Source organism: Doryrhamphus excisus, linkage group LG11 (assembly GCF_037039965.1).
Source record: "Doryrhamphus excisus strain RoL-2023G ecotype Guam linkage group LG11, RoL_Dexc_Guam_v1.1, whole genome shotgun sequence".
NCBI lineage: Eukaryota > Metazoa > Chordata > Actinopteri > Syngnathiformes > Syngnathidae > Doryrhamphus > Doryrhamphus excisus.
The window spans coordinates 4,691,988-4,708,277 of record NC_136367.1 but is presented as its reverse complement, the minus strand read 5'-3'; the positions used below and the strand labels follow the sequence as shown (position 1 = coordinate 4,708,277).

The 16,290-nt window shown below is 42.0% G+C and overlaps 1 protein-coding gene across 11 annotated transcripts in view; it reads right to left on the bottom strand.

Moving 5' to 3' along the window:
* Window positions 1-16,290, bottom strand: part of gphnb (gephyrin b) — a 179,251-nt gene that overhangs the window by 60,772 nt on the left and 102,189 nt on the right. For all 11 annotated transcript variants that reach the window (XR_009119165.2, XM_058046186.2, XM_078794532.1 and 8 more), the window contains one exon: window positions 7,921-7,999. Coding sequence is in view for 10 of the 11 variants with exons in the window: in XM_058046186.2 (XP_057902169.2) it covers window positions 7,921-7,999 (79 nt within the window). In the remaining variant the exon portion in view is untranslated. The remainder of the gene's footprint in view (window positions 1-7,920; window positions 8,000-16,290) is intronic.

The following is a 16,290-nucleotide window of genomic DNA, read 5'->3' as shown; positions in this document are numbered from 1 at the left end:
TGCACTGGACCACTTCAGTGTTTCCCATATTCTTTCATTTATTTATTTAATGCGGCCTGCCATTGATACATTTGGACTGCTACAGATAAATTTGGTACAACTGATTTGCTCTAGCTCATAAACTCATTAAAAACTTCCTGAGAATATGAAGATGTGGCAGGAGGGATCGGTAGCTTTGCCTTATTTAGTAGGAAATCAAACCCCACTAGATGCCCCGACTGATTTGCTGTCGCTCATAAACCCATTAAAAACTTCCTGAAAATATGAAGATGCAGCAGGTAGCTTTGCCTTATTTAGTAGGAAATCAACCCCCACTAGATGCCCCGACTGATTTGCTCTCACTCATAAACTCATTAAAAACTTCCTAAGAATATGAAGATGTAGCAGGAGGGATCGGTAGCTTTGCCTTATTTAGTAGGAAATCAAACCCCACTAGATGCCCCGACTGATTTGCTCTCGCTCATGAACTCATTAAAAACTTCCTGAGAATATGAGGATGTAGCAGGAGGGATCGGTAGCTTTGCCTTATTTAGTAGGAAATCAAACCCCACTAGATGCCCCGACTGCTTTGCTCTCGCTCATAAACTCATTCAAAACTTCCTGAAAATATGAAGATGTAGCAGGAGGGATCGGTAGCTTTGCCTTATTTAGTAGGAAATCAAACCTCACTAGATGCCCCGACTGATTTGCTCTCGCTCATAAACTCATTCAAAACTTCCTGAGAATATGAAGATGTGGCAGGAGGGATCGGTAGTTTTGTCTTATTTAGTAGGAAATCAAACCCCACTAGATGCCCCGACTGATTTGCTCTGACTCATAAACTCATTAAAAACTTCCCAAGAATATGAAGATGTAGCAGGAGGGATCGGTAGCTTTGCCTTATTTAGTAGGAAATCAACCCCCACTAGATGCCCCGACTGATTTGCTCTCACTCATAAACTCATTAAAAACTTCCTAAGAATATGAAGATGTAGCAGGAGGGATCGATAGCTTTGCCTTATTTAGTAGGAAATCAAACCCCACTAGATGCCCCGACTGATTTGCTCTCGCTCATAAACTCATTAAAAACTTCCTGAGAATATGAAGATGTAGCAGGAGGGATCGGTAGCTTTGCCTTATTTAGTAGGAAATCAAACCCCACTAGATGCCCCGACTGATTTACTCTCGCTCATAAACTCATTCAAAACTTCCTGAAAATATGAAGATGTAGCAGGAGGGATCGGTAGCTTTGCCTTATTTAGTAGGAAATCAAACCTCACTAGATGCTCCGACTGATTTGCTCTCGCTTATAAACTCATTAAAAACTTCCTGAGAATATGAAGATGTGTCAGGAGGGATCGGTAGTTTTGCCTTATTTAGTAGGAAATCAAACCCCACTAGATGCCCCAACTGATTTGCTCTCGCTCTTAAACTCATTAAAAACTTCCTAAGAATATGAAGATGTAGCAGGAGGGATTGGTAGCTTTGCCATATTTAGTAGGAAATCAAACCCCACTAGATGCCCCAACTGATTTGCTCTCGCTCATAAACTCATTAGAAACTTCCTGAGAATATGAAGATGTAGCAGGAGGGATTGGTCGCTTTGCCTTATTTAGTAGGATTTCAAATCTCACTAGATGCCCCAACTGATTTGCTCTCGCTCATAAACTCATTAAAAACTTCCTGAGAATATGAAGATGTAGCAGGAGGGATCGGTAGCTTTGCCTTATTTAGTAGGAAATCAAACCCCACTAGATGCCTGGACTGATTTGCTCTCGCTCATAAACTCATTCAAAACTTCCTGAAAATATGAAGATGTAGCAGGAGGGATCGGTAGCTTTGCCTTATTTAGTAGGAAATCAAACCTCACTAGATGCCCCGACTGATTTGCTCTCGCTCATAAACTCATTCAAAACTTCCTGAGAATATGAAGATGTGGCAGGAGGGATCGGTAGTTTTGTCTTATTTAGTAGGAAATCAAACCCCACTAGATGCCCCGACTGATTTGCTCTGACTCATAAACTCATTAAAAACTTCCCAAGAATATGAAGATGTAGCAGGAGGGATCGGTAGCTTTGCCTTATTTAGTAGGAAATCAAACCCCACTAGATGCCCCGACTGATTTGCTCTCGCTCATAAACTCATTAAAAAACTTCCTGAGAATATGAAGATGTAGCAGGAGGGATCGGTAGCTTTGCCTTATTTAGTAGGAAATCAAACCCCACTAGATGCCCCGACTGATTTGCTCTCGCTTATAAACTCATTAAAAACTTCCTGAAGAATATGAAGATGTAGCAGGAGGGATCGGTCGCTTTGCCTTATTTAGTAGGAAATCAAACCCCACTAGATGCCCCGACTGATTTGCTCTCGCTCATAAACTCATTAAAAACTTCCCAAGAATATGAAGATGTAGCAGGAGGGATCGGTAGCTTTGCCATATTTAGTAGGAAATCAAACCCCACTAGATGCCCCAACTGATTTGCTCTCGCTCATAAACTCATTAGAAACTTCCTGAGAATATGAAGATGTAGCAGGAGGGATTGGTCGCTTTGCCTTATTTAGTAGGATTTCAAATCTCACTAGATGCCCCAACTGATTTGCTCTCGCTCATAAACTCATTCAAAACTTCCTGAGAATATGAAGATGTAGCAGGAGGGATCGGTAGCTTTGCCTTATTTAGTAGGAAATCAAACCCCACTAGATGCCCGGACTGATTTGCTCTCGCTCATAAACTCATTAAAAACTTCCCGAGAATATGAAGATGTAGCAGGAGGGATCGGTAGCTTTGCTATTCATTTTCTACCGCTTTTCCTCACAAGGGTCGCGGAGTGCTGTAGCTTATCCCAGCTGTCTTTGGGTGAAAGGCAGAGTACACCCCGGACTGGTGGCCAGCCAATCACAGGGCACATATAGACAAACAACCATTCACACTCACATTCATACCTATGGACAATTTGGAGTCGCCAATTAACCTAGCATGTTTTTGGAATGTGGGAGAAAACGGGTACTCCGGTACCCACGCATGCACGGGGAGAACATGCAAACTCCACACAGAGATGTTCGAGGGTGGAATTGAACCCTGGTCTCCTACCTGTGAGGTCTGCATGCTAGCCACTCGGACACCGTACAGCCCAACCTCAGTCATTTCATTCTATATTTTGTCAGCACTTCCACAAATTGCACATTGCTCCATTTTCATGGAGCATCCTCCTAACTGCTTTTGAGAACACGGTGGCCATGACAAGACATGAATATATGTTAAGCGTGACAGATTAAAGCGCTCTATAACTACATGTGCCCACAATGAAATCAGTCTATAAGCATCAGAAAGCAACAAAAACTCATATTCAAAGTGTCGGCCATGTGGAAAAACCCTGATGTGGGGAAAAAGGAGAAAGAGTGAAGAGTGAAGTGGTCTGTGCGGTATCGTAGTCTGGGCCTGAAAGCCTGGACGTCCAAATCTTTCTATGAATAAAAGACAAGCAGTGTGAGAGGATAAAGGCAGAATGAGACATAGAGTGAAAAGAGTGAGAGCGCCAGGAGATACACCGTTATGGGTACACTTACTCAGAGAAAAGTGTGTGTGTGTGTGTGTGTGTGTAGCAAATCTCAGTGGTTGTGGGACACTTTTAAGATGAAACCCATCTGCCAGGGTGATTTTATTAATAATAAACAAGCTCCCCGCACGGGGCACTCAGTCTCACGTTCCCTTTCTTTTTCACACAGTGCATTGTGAGGGCACATACATGCACGCACACACATGCTCCTCGTAGTGGCATCCAGCCCATTACAGCCCATCCATATGTAGGGGAGCTCTCAAGGGGTCGCCTCTCAACTGATGGGGGGAACAAGGGAGGGGCGGACAAGCACACATCTTCCCTCTGACTTGAGGGGGGAGCTCTGAGTGCTCAGCAAGGGGTCCCATTCCCATGATTGTACTCAACGTGTGCTTTAAAATAGTCCAGCAAACACAGGAATCACATGTCAATCATCTATTATTTATTGCGATATTCACTTGGACTTGGACTTGTGGCTATGTTTTACCAGTCACAGAGTTCCGCATCATGGGCAACTATGCAAATTAGACAATGATGTCATCACTGAATATTGTATTCAATATTGAATATTGCATCATTCATTCATTTTCTACCGTTTATCGTCACAAGGGTCGCAGGGGTTCCTGGAGCCTATCCCAGCTGTCTTCGGGCAAAAGGCAGGGTACACCCTGGACTGGCCAGCCAATCACAGGGCACATAAAGTATTCCCATAAAGTGGGATTTCTTATTCATAAATGTGGATATTTTCATGGTGAGAGCATAGAAACCTGGTTACGACCTTCTAAATATGGCTTTTAACACTATTAGAGCCCTCTAGACATGAAATAACACCCCTATAGTCACCTTAATAGTCATCTATGATAGTAAACATTCATTCATTTTCTACTGCTTATTCTCACAAGGGTTGTGGGGGGTGCTGGAGCCTATCCCAGCTGTCTCCGGGCAAGAGGCAGGGTAGACCCTGGACTGGTGGCCAGCCAATCACAGGGCACATAAATTATTCCCGTAAAGTGTGATTTCTTATTCATAAATGTGGACATTTTCATGGTGAGAGCATAGAAAACCTGGTTATGACCTTCTAAATATGGCTTTTAACACTATTAGAGCCCTCTAGACATGAAATAACACCCCTATAGTCACCTTAATAGTCATCTATGATAGTAAACATTCATTCATTTTCTACTGCTTATTCTCACGAGGGTCGTGGGGGGTGCTGGAGCCTATCCCAGCTGTCTTCGGGCAAGAGGCGGGGTACACCCTGGGCTGGTGGCCAGCCAATCACAGAGCACATATAGACAACCATTCACACTCACATTCATACATATGAACAATTTGGAGTCGCTAATTAACCTAGCATGTTTTTGGAATGTGGGAGGAAACCGGAGTTTCCATGAAAACAAACCCGGAAAACATCAATCCATCCAAAAAGGACAAAACATAAAAATGAATGTAAAAAGTAGGGCACGTGCACATCCTGTCATCTTTGTGTCTTGTGGGTTTCGTTTGTCATGACAACCTCTGGATGCCCTTGAACGCCAAATTGGGCGACCTGACTGATTGTGCGTGTGTGTTCCTAGGAGATGCTGTAGTCATAGTTTATAGTTCAAGCCCCAAAGTGTGTGTGTGTACGCTGATGAAATACACACACTAAGGTAACAGATGGCTGCAACTTAACTCTCAGGTCAACCTTTCAGTTTTGTCTCCAATCCGTAATCCAGCATCACCGCATCACAAACGTAGCATATTGTAGCTTTTAACTGGACAGCAAAACATCTCATATGTAATGTATATATTATGTATTTTCTTACTACTAACTGCACAGTGGTCGAGTGGTTTGCGCACAGGCCTTACAGCTAGGAAACCCGAGTTCAATTCCACCCTCGGCCATCTCTGTGTGGAGTTTGCATGTTCTCCCTGCACATGCGTGGGTTTTCTCCGGGTACTCCGGTTTCCTCCCACATTCCAAAAACATGCTAGGTTAATTAGCGACTCCAAATTGTCCATAGGTATGAATGTGAGTGTGAATGGTTGTTTGTCTATATGTGCCCTGTGATTGGCTGGCCACCAGTCCAGGGTGTACCCCGCCTAAATGATATTATCTGCAGATTTTGGCATAAAAATAAGATATTGGTATAATTTGTTTCTGGCTATAAATTATGCATTTTCAAGCATAAAAAAAGAATCGTATTAAAAGACATGTTGACATGTACTATTTCAAATTGGTCACTAGGTGTCAGTAAAGTTACATTAGCCACAGCAAGAAGCTCGGAATAAAAAAAAACCCTTAATTTCTCTTATTATGTCTACTATGTTGGGTAATACAAGTATAAAGGTGACTATAGGGGTGTTATTTTATCACAAGGGCTCCAATAGTATTAAAACTGTATTTACAAGGTGGTGTATTTTTCTATGAAAATATTCCATTCACCTGAGTTCAATTCCACCCTCGGCCATCTCTGTGTGGAGTTTGCATGTTCTCCCCGTGCATGCGTGGGTTTTCTCCGGGTACTCCGGTTTCCTCCCACATTCCAAAAACATGCTAGGTTAATTGGTGACTCCAAATTGTCCATAGGTATGAATGTGAGTGTGAATGGTCTGGTTTGTCTATATGTTTGTCTATATGTGATTTGCGCTCGCTCATAAACTCATTTAAAACTTCCTGAGAATATGAAGATGTAGCAGGAGGGATCGGTAGCTTTGCCTTATTTAGTAGGAAATCAAACCCCACTAGATGCCCCGACTGATTTGCTCTCGCTCATAAACTCATTAAAAAAACTTCCTGAGAATATGAAGATGTAGCAGGAGAGATTGGTAGCTTTGCCTTATTTAGTAGGAAATCAAACCCCACTAGATGCCCCGACTGATTTGCTCTCGCTCATAAACTTATTAAAAAAAAACTTCCTGAGAATATGAAGATGTAGCAGGAGGGATCGATAGCTTTGCCTTATTTAGTAGGAACTCAAACCCCACTAGATGCCCCGACTGATTTGCTCTCGCTCATAAATTCATTAAAAAAACTTCCTGAGAATATGAAGATGTAGCAGGAGGGATCGGTAGCTCTGCTTTATTTAGTAGGAAGTTAAACCTCACTAGATGCCCAGGGACACAACAACAGTGATATTGTGACCGACAGGCCCTCCCTTAGAAATAAGTTGAGAAGCTCTCGGGATTTGCTAGGAGGAGGTGGACAAAATGGCGACCTGGAGCGTCTTGGCGCCTATATGATTATGTCGACTCTACTCGACACTTCCTCCTCATGCGTTTTGGTTTGCTGGATATCATTAATCAGTTTGTGGGAGGAGCGATCGCATGTACCGTGCAGTGAGCAAGAACGCCTTTTTGTTTATTTTTATTAAAAAAGGAACTGTCCTTCTGTGACCCATCCCCATAAAGAACAACAGATAGACCATTGAAAGCCCGATAAGACAATGAGAATGATAATAAATGTAAAAACGAATAAACCTGGCCATAAAAAACAGTCCACAGAATCTCAGTTCTAAGCATCCCTGCTACCAACGCAGGTCTAAATTTAAAACCTAATCTTCTCCGGTCTTTTTTGTAACCTTGTATCGTGTCCTATGATATAATAACAACAACAGAGGCTAGTCTAAGAGGCCATAATGAGATCCTGATCACAATCTGCCACTCGGTCTTGCATGACAAACACAACATGGCACAAACTCCCCCGTCACACACACACACACACGAGTACATGAGCCTTGAAGTGGACCTGCTGCCAAAAGATGTGACAAGCAAGGACCACTTCAGGGTCCCTCAAGCAGGAGAACGCCGACACCGCTCTGATGCCGACACTGTGGACACGCCAGCAAATCAATGGATGTAATGAGAATGACCCGGGCAAACAAGAGGAGGTTCTTAAAAAGGCGATGTGTGTTGTATGCAATTTTAAAAAGATCATTAATAAAAGTGTTATTCACTCCAATATCAATCTTTCATGTGTTCTAAAGCACATGGCAGCCACCATGAAAGCATCGTTTAGTGTGTTGGATCTCTTTCAGTTGCGTTTATAGTGATGATACTTTTTTTTTTTAATTCATGCTCCTTTTCACGCTCCACATCCTTGTTCATAAAAACAATTGCAGATTTCACCTCCTCTTTATGAAATTAACGACTCCTGCAGCCATCCTGAAACAGAGGAGCTCTGCAGCTCTTCTGTTGTTGCCAAGCATGCTGGGAATTTCCCTCCACAGGGCGACACAGAGCCCCGACATGTTGTGCTAAAGAGATATTTTTAGTGTCTTTGTTTGCACACAAACACACACACACACAAACACACGCTGTTTTCATTTCATAAATAATTTTAAAAAATGACGTGTGAATGAGTTAGCATCTGAGTCATTATGATCAATCAGCTCATACTCACAGTGATGGATCGTGGACCAGATCTTTGAGGTTTACGCCACTGCGGTCCTCTGCGAGGTTTCTAAAACAGCTGTCGCTCACTACAAAGACGGAAAAAGAAGAAGAAGAACATTTCATGACCACACGACACTTTTGACACTGATGAAGATGCATTCAAGTACAACCTGTAAAGCAGGAAGTCGTACAATTTGAATACAATTAAATGTTAATTCCGATTGGCTGTCGCTCATAAACTCATTAAAAAACTTCCTGAGAATATGAAGATGTAGCAGGAGGGATCGGTAGCTTTGCCTTATTTAGAAGGAAATCAAACCCCACTAGATGCCTCGACTAATTTGCGCTCGCTCATAAACTCATTAAAAAAACTTCCTGAGGATATGAAGATGTAGCAGGAGGGATCGGTAGCTTTGCCTTATTTAGTAAGAAATCAAACCCCACTAGATGCCCGACTGATTTGCTCTCGCTCATAAACTCATTACAAAACTTCCTGAGAATATGAAGATGTAGCAGGAGGGATCGGTAGCTTTGCCTTATTTAGTAGGAAATCAAACCCCACTAGATGCCTGACTGATTTGCTTTTGCTCATAAACTAATTAAAAAACTTCCTGAGAATATGAAGATGTAGCAGGAGGGATCGGTAGCTTTGCCTTATTTAGTAGGAAATCAAACCCCACTAGATGCCCCGACTGATTTGCTTTTGCTCATAAACTCATTAAAAAAACTTCCTGAGAATATGAAGATGTAGCAGGAGGGATCGGTAGCTTTGCCTTATTTAGTAGGAAATCAAACCCCACTAGATGCCCAGACTGATTTGCTTTTGCTCATAAACTCATTAAAAAACTTCCTGAGAATATTTTTAAACTCATTAAAAAACTTCCTGAGAATATGAAGATGTAGCAGGAGGGATCGGTAGCTTTGCCTTATTTAGTAGGAAATCAAACCCCACAAGATGCCCCGACTGATTTGCTCTTGCTCATAAACTCATTAAAAAACTTCCTGAGAATATGAAGATGTAGCAGGAGGGATCGGTAGCTTTGCTATTCATTTTCACGACCCTCATAAGGATAAGCGGTAGAAAATGAATGAATGAATGAATAAATGTTAATTCCGTTCTTTACAGTGTAAAATGGGGGAATGTGTGATTAAAAACTGCACGGCCTAAGATGTTTTGAGCTGCTGCCAGTGAATATGATGAACCAGTGATATGAAAAACAAGTTGTAGACGAGGCTGCAAATGTCACGATGGTGCTCCAATGAAGTGCCATGATCCATGAACGGGATGGGGTGGGGGTGTGTGGGGGGGTGGGGGTGTTGTTAGCTGATAGGTGAAGCAAGAATGGTGTAAAAGATGGAAATTATGCTGAAAAATGAGAGGCAGGGGTGGCGGCAAGCTAAATCGGCGTGAAAAGGGGTGGGCGAGAAGCGATAAAAGATGGCGGGGTGGAAAGTTATGAAAAGTAAAATGAAGGGCGACGTTTTTAGGCAGGGGGGGGGGGTGTGGAGGTAAGCATGAGCGTGTGTGACGTTGCTGTGGGCAAATAAATGGGAGAGTGCTGACATTTGCACACCCAGGCCAGCTCTTAAAGAGACACAACCAGAGACTAGAAGGGGAGATAGAGGAAGACAAAAGAAGTGAAAAAGGGGAGCATCACATGCTGTAAACGTGTGTAATGGGGAGGGGGGTACGGGGGGGGACCTCCTTCATAACTGCAGTGCTCCTCACACACACACACACACACATCGCCCTCCTCAGTCTTTCTCTCCCAGCTACCCCTTGATCTAAAAATAGCCATTCCTTTTTCCTACAAGAGGCAGCAACCATTTTGAACCAATCAACATGTTCTGTCAAAAGCGTGTGTGCCCGCCACCTATCCACGTGTGCGCACAACAAGGGAAACCCCCGGCTGAAGGTATGAAACAGCCATTCGTCTCCACGCTGCCAACAATTTGTAGAAATTGAATAAAAGCGATACCTTCTCTGTAAACGAAGGAGACGAGGGAGAGGAAGAGTAAGCGTTGGTAAAGAGAGAAGAGGAGGGAGTGGCATCAAAGGAATATTAATGTGATTGTGTGCAAGCAAAGATGAAGACAGGAGAAGAAGACACAGGAAGGACCGCTTGCACCCACCCTTCCTCCGCCCCCCCTCGGTAAATACGGGGCAGGGAAACCCTCCTTCTCAATGCAACCAGAGTTTGGGTTCCAGAATCCAACTGTGAAGCAATGATGCACTGCAGTGACCCTTCACCCACTCTAGAGAGCACTATTTCCTGTGCTGGATGCTACAAGGACGGCTCTTCTGCATGGCTGCACAAGCACTTGGACAAGTAGCACAGGGCAGGCGGACATCAGCCAGAGTCAAGACTGAGCTGCCATTCTGTGGCGCCTTAGTTCCGTTGCTGCAACTCATGCAATGACTTTCAAGTTCAAATGACACAGGTTAAATAAAAGGAAAATAAAGTAAAACAAAAAAGTGTTTTTATTTTCAAAAAGTACATATTATAAGGCGGTTAGCAAACAGACCTCACAGCCAGGAGACCCGAGTTCGATTCCACCCTTGGGCATCTCTGTGTGTTTGCATGTTCGGTTTCCTCCCAAATTGTCCATAGGTATGAATGTGAGTGTGAATGGTTGTTTGTCTATATGTGCCCTGTGATTGGCTGGCCACCAGTCCAGGGTGTACCCCGTCTCTAGCCTGAGGCTGGGATATGCTCCAGCACCCTCACGACCCTCGTGACGATAAGCGGTAGAAAATGAATGAATGAATGAACATTAGGCGGCACGGCGGTCGAGTGGTTAGCGCGTAGACCTCACAGCTAGGAGACCAGAGTTCAATCCCACCCTCGGCCACCCTCTCTGTGTGGAGTTTGCATGTTCTCCCCGTGCATGCGTGGGTTTTCTCCGGGTACTCCGGTTTCCTCCCACATTCCAAAAACATGCTAGGTTAATTGGCGACTCCAAATTGTCCATAGGTATGAATGTGAGTGTGAATGGTTGTTTGTCTATATGTGCCCTGTGATTGGTTGGCCACCAGTCCAGAGTGTACCCCGCCTCTTGCCCGAAGACAGCTGGGATAGGCTCCAGCACCCCCGCGACCCTTGTGAGGATAAGCGGTAGAAAATGAATGAATGAATGAACATTACAACATGCTTTCCTGATGCTATTTATCTGGGCTTGAGATCAGCACTGGACAGCTCCAGTGGATGAGTGTTGGGGAACTAAAGGCTGAATTATGCTACAAGTCAGTCACCGCGACTACTCCGGTACGACTACTATTCCCAGGGTGTACGCCGCCTTTCGCCAGAAGACAGCTGGGATAGGCTCCAGCACCCCTGGTGAGGATAAGCTGTAGAAAATGAATGAATGAATGAATGAATGAAAGTAAATATAATATAATAGCTACTGGATCTGCATTCAAACCAAAATCAAGCGTTCGACCTCGCACCGCCAGAACTGATTTAATTTTTAAAACATAATGAAACAGAATAAAAAATAAAATAAAACAATAGGGATAACTATAGTAATAAATAAAAAAAAAACACTTTGTTTCCTTACTTTATTTGCCTTTTATTTAACCTACAAATGTGTCAGATTATTTTCCTGACCCTGTATAAGAAATATTTCAGCTGTAGTTTAGAGTCCCAGACTAGAGCTGTCCTATCTAGTACTTGAACTGATGAAGTCTGCTCGGAGTAGAGATGAAACGTCTTCTAAGACAACATGAACACTCCGGTTGCCCTGAGAACATTTAATGAGCTTTTGGGTCCCGACCCACCAGTTGAGAACCGCTGCTTTAGATATATCTAAAACATTGAGGGGAAAATAGGGCGGGTAGATAAATAATGTGACCTGTAATATGTAGAGACTTGCCATTTATCAGCAGGCAACTATAGGGACACCTATTATACCTGTATGTATTACTTGTGTAACCTTTACTTTTGATAGGAGGGATCTGGGCGTGCACCAGGGAAGTGTAATTTACTTCATGTGGGGTGTTAGCTAGTTGGCGGTTAATTTTTTTTATCTTTATTTGTCCTTAAATGTTACATTTGTGGATTTGTTGCAGTGGGTTTGCATTCCCATAAGCAGTTGTGTTCCCGTTTCCACCCCCAATGGTGAGTTTTCTGTTTAGCCTTATTGTTACTTTTACTTTATGTTGCTATTTTTTGCGTTGTGCCGCTCCGTGTAAAAACATCCGCCATGTCCTTGCATCCTGGGGCAACGCTCAATCAAATAATAGCAAAACATGACAACTAGACATCTTCGGAAACGCCATAGCAACAGTTTAGATGGAAACATCCCACTAAACAGCCACTAATGAATGAAGGGAGGAAGAGATTAATCATTTACTTTAGAGAAGGGTTTAAGTAGTTATTTATTTATTTACATCATTTTTTATTGAAAGGTGTTGTATTTTTTAATTTTTATTTATTTATATTATTTATATATTTATATTATTTATATATGTTTTAATATTTATATTATTTACATTATTTATTTAATAAATAAAATTATTTAATTAACTCAATGTTTTATTTATTTTTAAACACACTTATTTTTATTTAATTTTTATGTATTCATATATTCATTTATATTATTTATACATATTTTTTATATTTATATTATTTATTTAATAAATAAAAAATATTTAATTAATTCAATGATTTATTTATTTTTAAACACACTTATTTTCATTTATTATTTTTTTACTGCATGGATGTTGTGTGGGCTTACTCCCGGTACTCAGTAATATTTGTCTTCTGTGTGAATGAACACATATATGTTGTATACGGCAAATATCTGTTTTCATGATGAGGAAAAAAAATCTGATACTGATATCACATTTTAATGCTGATATCACCCCTCGTTTTCATAATTGATTCATTGAGCCTGTGCATATTAGTGTTAAGTCTGCGTAAATCAACACATTCGGAGCACAGATGTGACGCTTGATCTTCTCTAATAACCCAAACAGGCTGCATCCATCAACAAATGGCCGTCTATCGGTGCTACCTGTGATTGGAAGCGTATGTGAAAGCAGCAGCCTGCATGTCCCCAGGCAACAGCAGTGGGAGGAGAGCGGGAAGAGGCCTGCGCTTCACAAGCCTGATGCAGGCCACACTTGCTCACACATGAAATGTAGATGTGCACAAACCAAACACAAACAGGAGCTTACGCTTTGCTGTTAAAGGGTTAATCATAGAGCCATGCCAGAGCGAGGGAGGGAGATCAAGGGCACGGGGGAAGGCATCAAGAGAGCACAGCAAAAGGTGATCAGGGAGACAAAATGTCAATAGGTAGGTATCAATCAAAATGTATGCTTCAGGGAACTAATGTAGTAACAATAAAGTATAAAAATAAGCACAAAAAATGTCCATTTTGATCATTTCTCTTACCATAGTCACAAGTAACCGTGTAACCAATTCATGCTAGTTGTTGATATCTCTGTTGTACGTTGTTGCGTTCAGGTTCCAAAAGATTCTGCCAGGTAAACAAACAACCAACATGTCTGATCTGTGCAGTATTCACTTAAAAACCGTCTTGTCTTTTTTTTTTTTTTTTAAATCCATTCTTAATTCTGTTATATAAGTTCTACAGGCCGTGTGCTGTCAATCTGGCAGGGTTCATAAACTCCAAGTCGTCTCCACTCAATCATTTCCAGGACATAAAACAGCCTTAAAGTCCTACTATAATGGGCTTTTTTTCCCCTCATAGCAGCAGGCCAGAATGCTATTAACTGTAAACTATGCATATACAGTATACATAGTCAGATATAGATAAATGTTAAACATAATACTTTGGTGACGATCTGGCATTAATAATCGCTGCTCTTGAAAAAAGACCAACGCAGACATTAATACATCCATTCTTCCATTTTCTATACGGCGTAGCATCATTAGGATGAAGTGGGATGGCTAGACAAACTCATGTTCACACCTATGGATGGTTTAGAGCAAGGGGTCAGCAACCCGCGGCTCCAGAGCCGCATGTGGCTCTTCAGCGTCTTTGTTGCGGCTCAAGTATATAACACCCGGACCAGAGTAAACATGTCTGTCAACAAATGTAAACAGAGTTTACTTTTAATTTACACAAATATTTACATATGTACATTAGCTTCTATGTTAGCAAGATCCGATACTAGCAAGAGTACTCGTTCAACTTTGCGTTTTCTCCTCTGAAGTACTTTGATACCCCCCAAAAAATGTTTTTTTTATAGGAAAGGTTGCCGACCCCTGGTTTAAAATGTCCATGCATGCGTTGGGCATATGGGATGAAACCAGGGCACAGTAGATCACCAGCGAATGATAATTTCAGATCAACATTTGCAATAAAAAGTGACTGTTATAATTATTACATGACTCAGCTCCAGAACCACACCCTTAGTGAGCGAGGGGGTAAAATGGCATTTTTGATAGGAAAGGTTGCCGACCCCTGGTTTAAAGTGTCCATGCATGTTTTGGGCATATGAGATGAAACCAGGTCACAGTATTTCATCAGCGAATGATAATTTCAGATCAACATTTGCAATAAAAAGTGACTGTTATAATTATTGGATGACTCAGCTCCAGAACCACACCCTTAGTGAGCGAGGGGGTAAAATGGCTTTTTTGATAGAAAAGGTTGCCGACCCCTGGTTTAAAGTGTCCATGCATGTTTTGGGCATATAGGATGAAACCAGGTCACAGTATTTCATCAGCGAATGATAATTTCAGATCAACATTTGCAATAAAAAATGACTGTTATAATTATTGGATGACTCAGCTCCAGAACCACACCCTTAGTGAGCGAGGGGGTAAAATGTTTTTTTTGATAGGAAAGGTTGCCGACCCCTGGTTTAAAGTGTCCATGCATGCTTTGGGCGTATGGAATGAAACCAGGTCACAGTATTTCATCAGCGAATGATAATTTCAGATCAACATTTGCAATAAAAAGTGACTGTTATAATTATTAGATGACTCAGCTCCAGAACCACACCCTTAGTGAGCGAGGGGGTAAAATGGCTTTTTTGATAGGAAAGGTTGCCGACCCCTGGTTTAAAGTGTCCATGCATGTTTTGGGCATATAGGATGAAACCAGGTCACAGTATTTCATCAGCGAATGATAATTTCAGATCAACATTTGCAATAAAAAGTGACTGTTATAATTATTGGATGACTCAGCTCCAGAACCACACCCTTAGTGAGCGAGGGGGTAAAATGTTTTTTTTGATAGGAAAGGTTGCCGACCCCTGGTTTAAAGTGTCCATGCATGTTTTGGGCATATAGGATGAAACCAGGTCACAGTATTTCATCAGCGAATGATAATTTCAGATCAACATTTGCAATAAAAAGTGACTGTTATAATTATTAGATGACTCAGCTCCAGAACCACACCCTTAGTGAGCGAGGGCGTAAAATGGCATTTTTTGATAGGAAAGGTTGCCGACCCCTGGTTTAAAGTGTCCATGCATGTTTTGGGCATATAGGATGAAACCAGGTCACAGTATTTCATCAGCAAATGATAATTTCAGATCAACATTTGCAATAAAAAGTGACTGTTATAATTATTGGATGACTCAGCTCCAGAACCACACCCTTAGTGAGCGAGGGCGTAAAATGGCATTTTTGATAGGAAAGGTTGCCGACCCCTGGTTTAAAGTGTCCATGCATGTTTTGGGCATATAGGATGAAACCAGGTCACAGTATTTCATCAGCGAATGATAATTTCAGATCAACATTTGCAATAAAAAGTGACTGTTATAATTATTGGATGACTCAGCTCCAGAACCACACCCTTAGTGAGCGAGGGGGTAAAATGTTTTTTTTGATAGGAAAGGTTGCCGACCCCTGGTTTAAAGTGTCCATGCATGCTTTGGGCGTATGGAATGAAACCAGGGCACAGTAGATCATCAGCAAATGACAATTTCAGATCAACATTTGCAATAAAAAGTGACTGTTATAATTATTAGATGACTCAGCTCCAGAACCACACCCTTATCTCTTCAAGTGCCGTTGTTGAATTGTGGCACGATCCATGCTTAAGCCCGAAATACACCTCAGACACTTACTGAACACCTTTAAAGTATAAAATGCTATTGTTTCCTGTTCTTTATCTGCTAACGGCAGCACCGATGGCCCCCCAGCTTGGAGAAGCCACTGTGGAGGTCAGACATTAGATTGAGCCGACATCTGCTGGTAGGAGGGACAACGCCTCTTTATGCCAATAAGCCTCAGCCAAAGTCACATGACTGCCTCTTGTCTTCTTTTTTTTACTGGCTTCTCTGCAGAATAGAAACACTGAGCCCAAGGCCTTGGATTAAATGATTTAATGATAAATGGAGGTATGGATCCGCCTCCAGATTGTAATGGGGCGGGGTAGACATCTAACTAGAGGG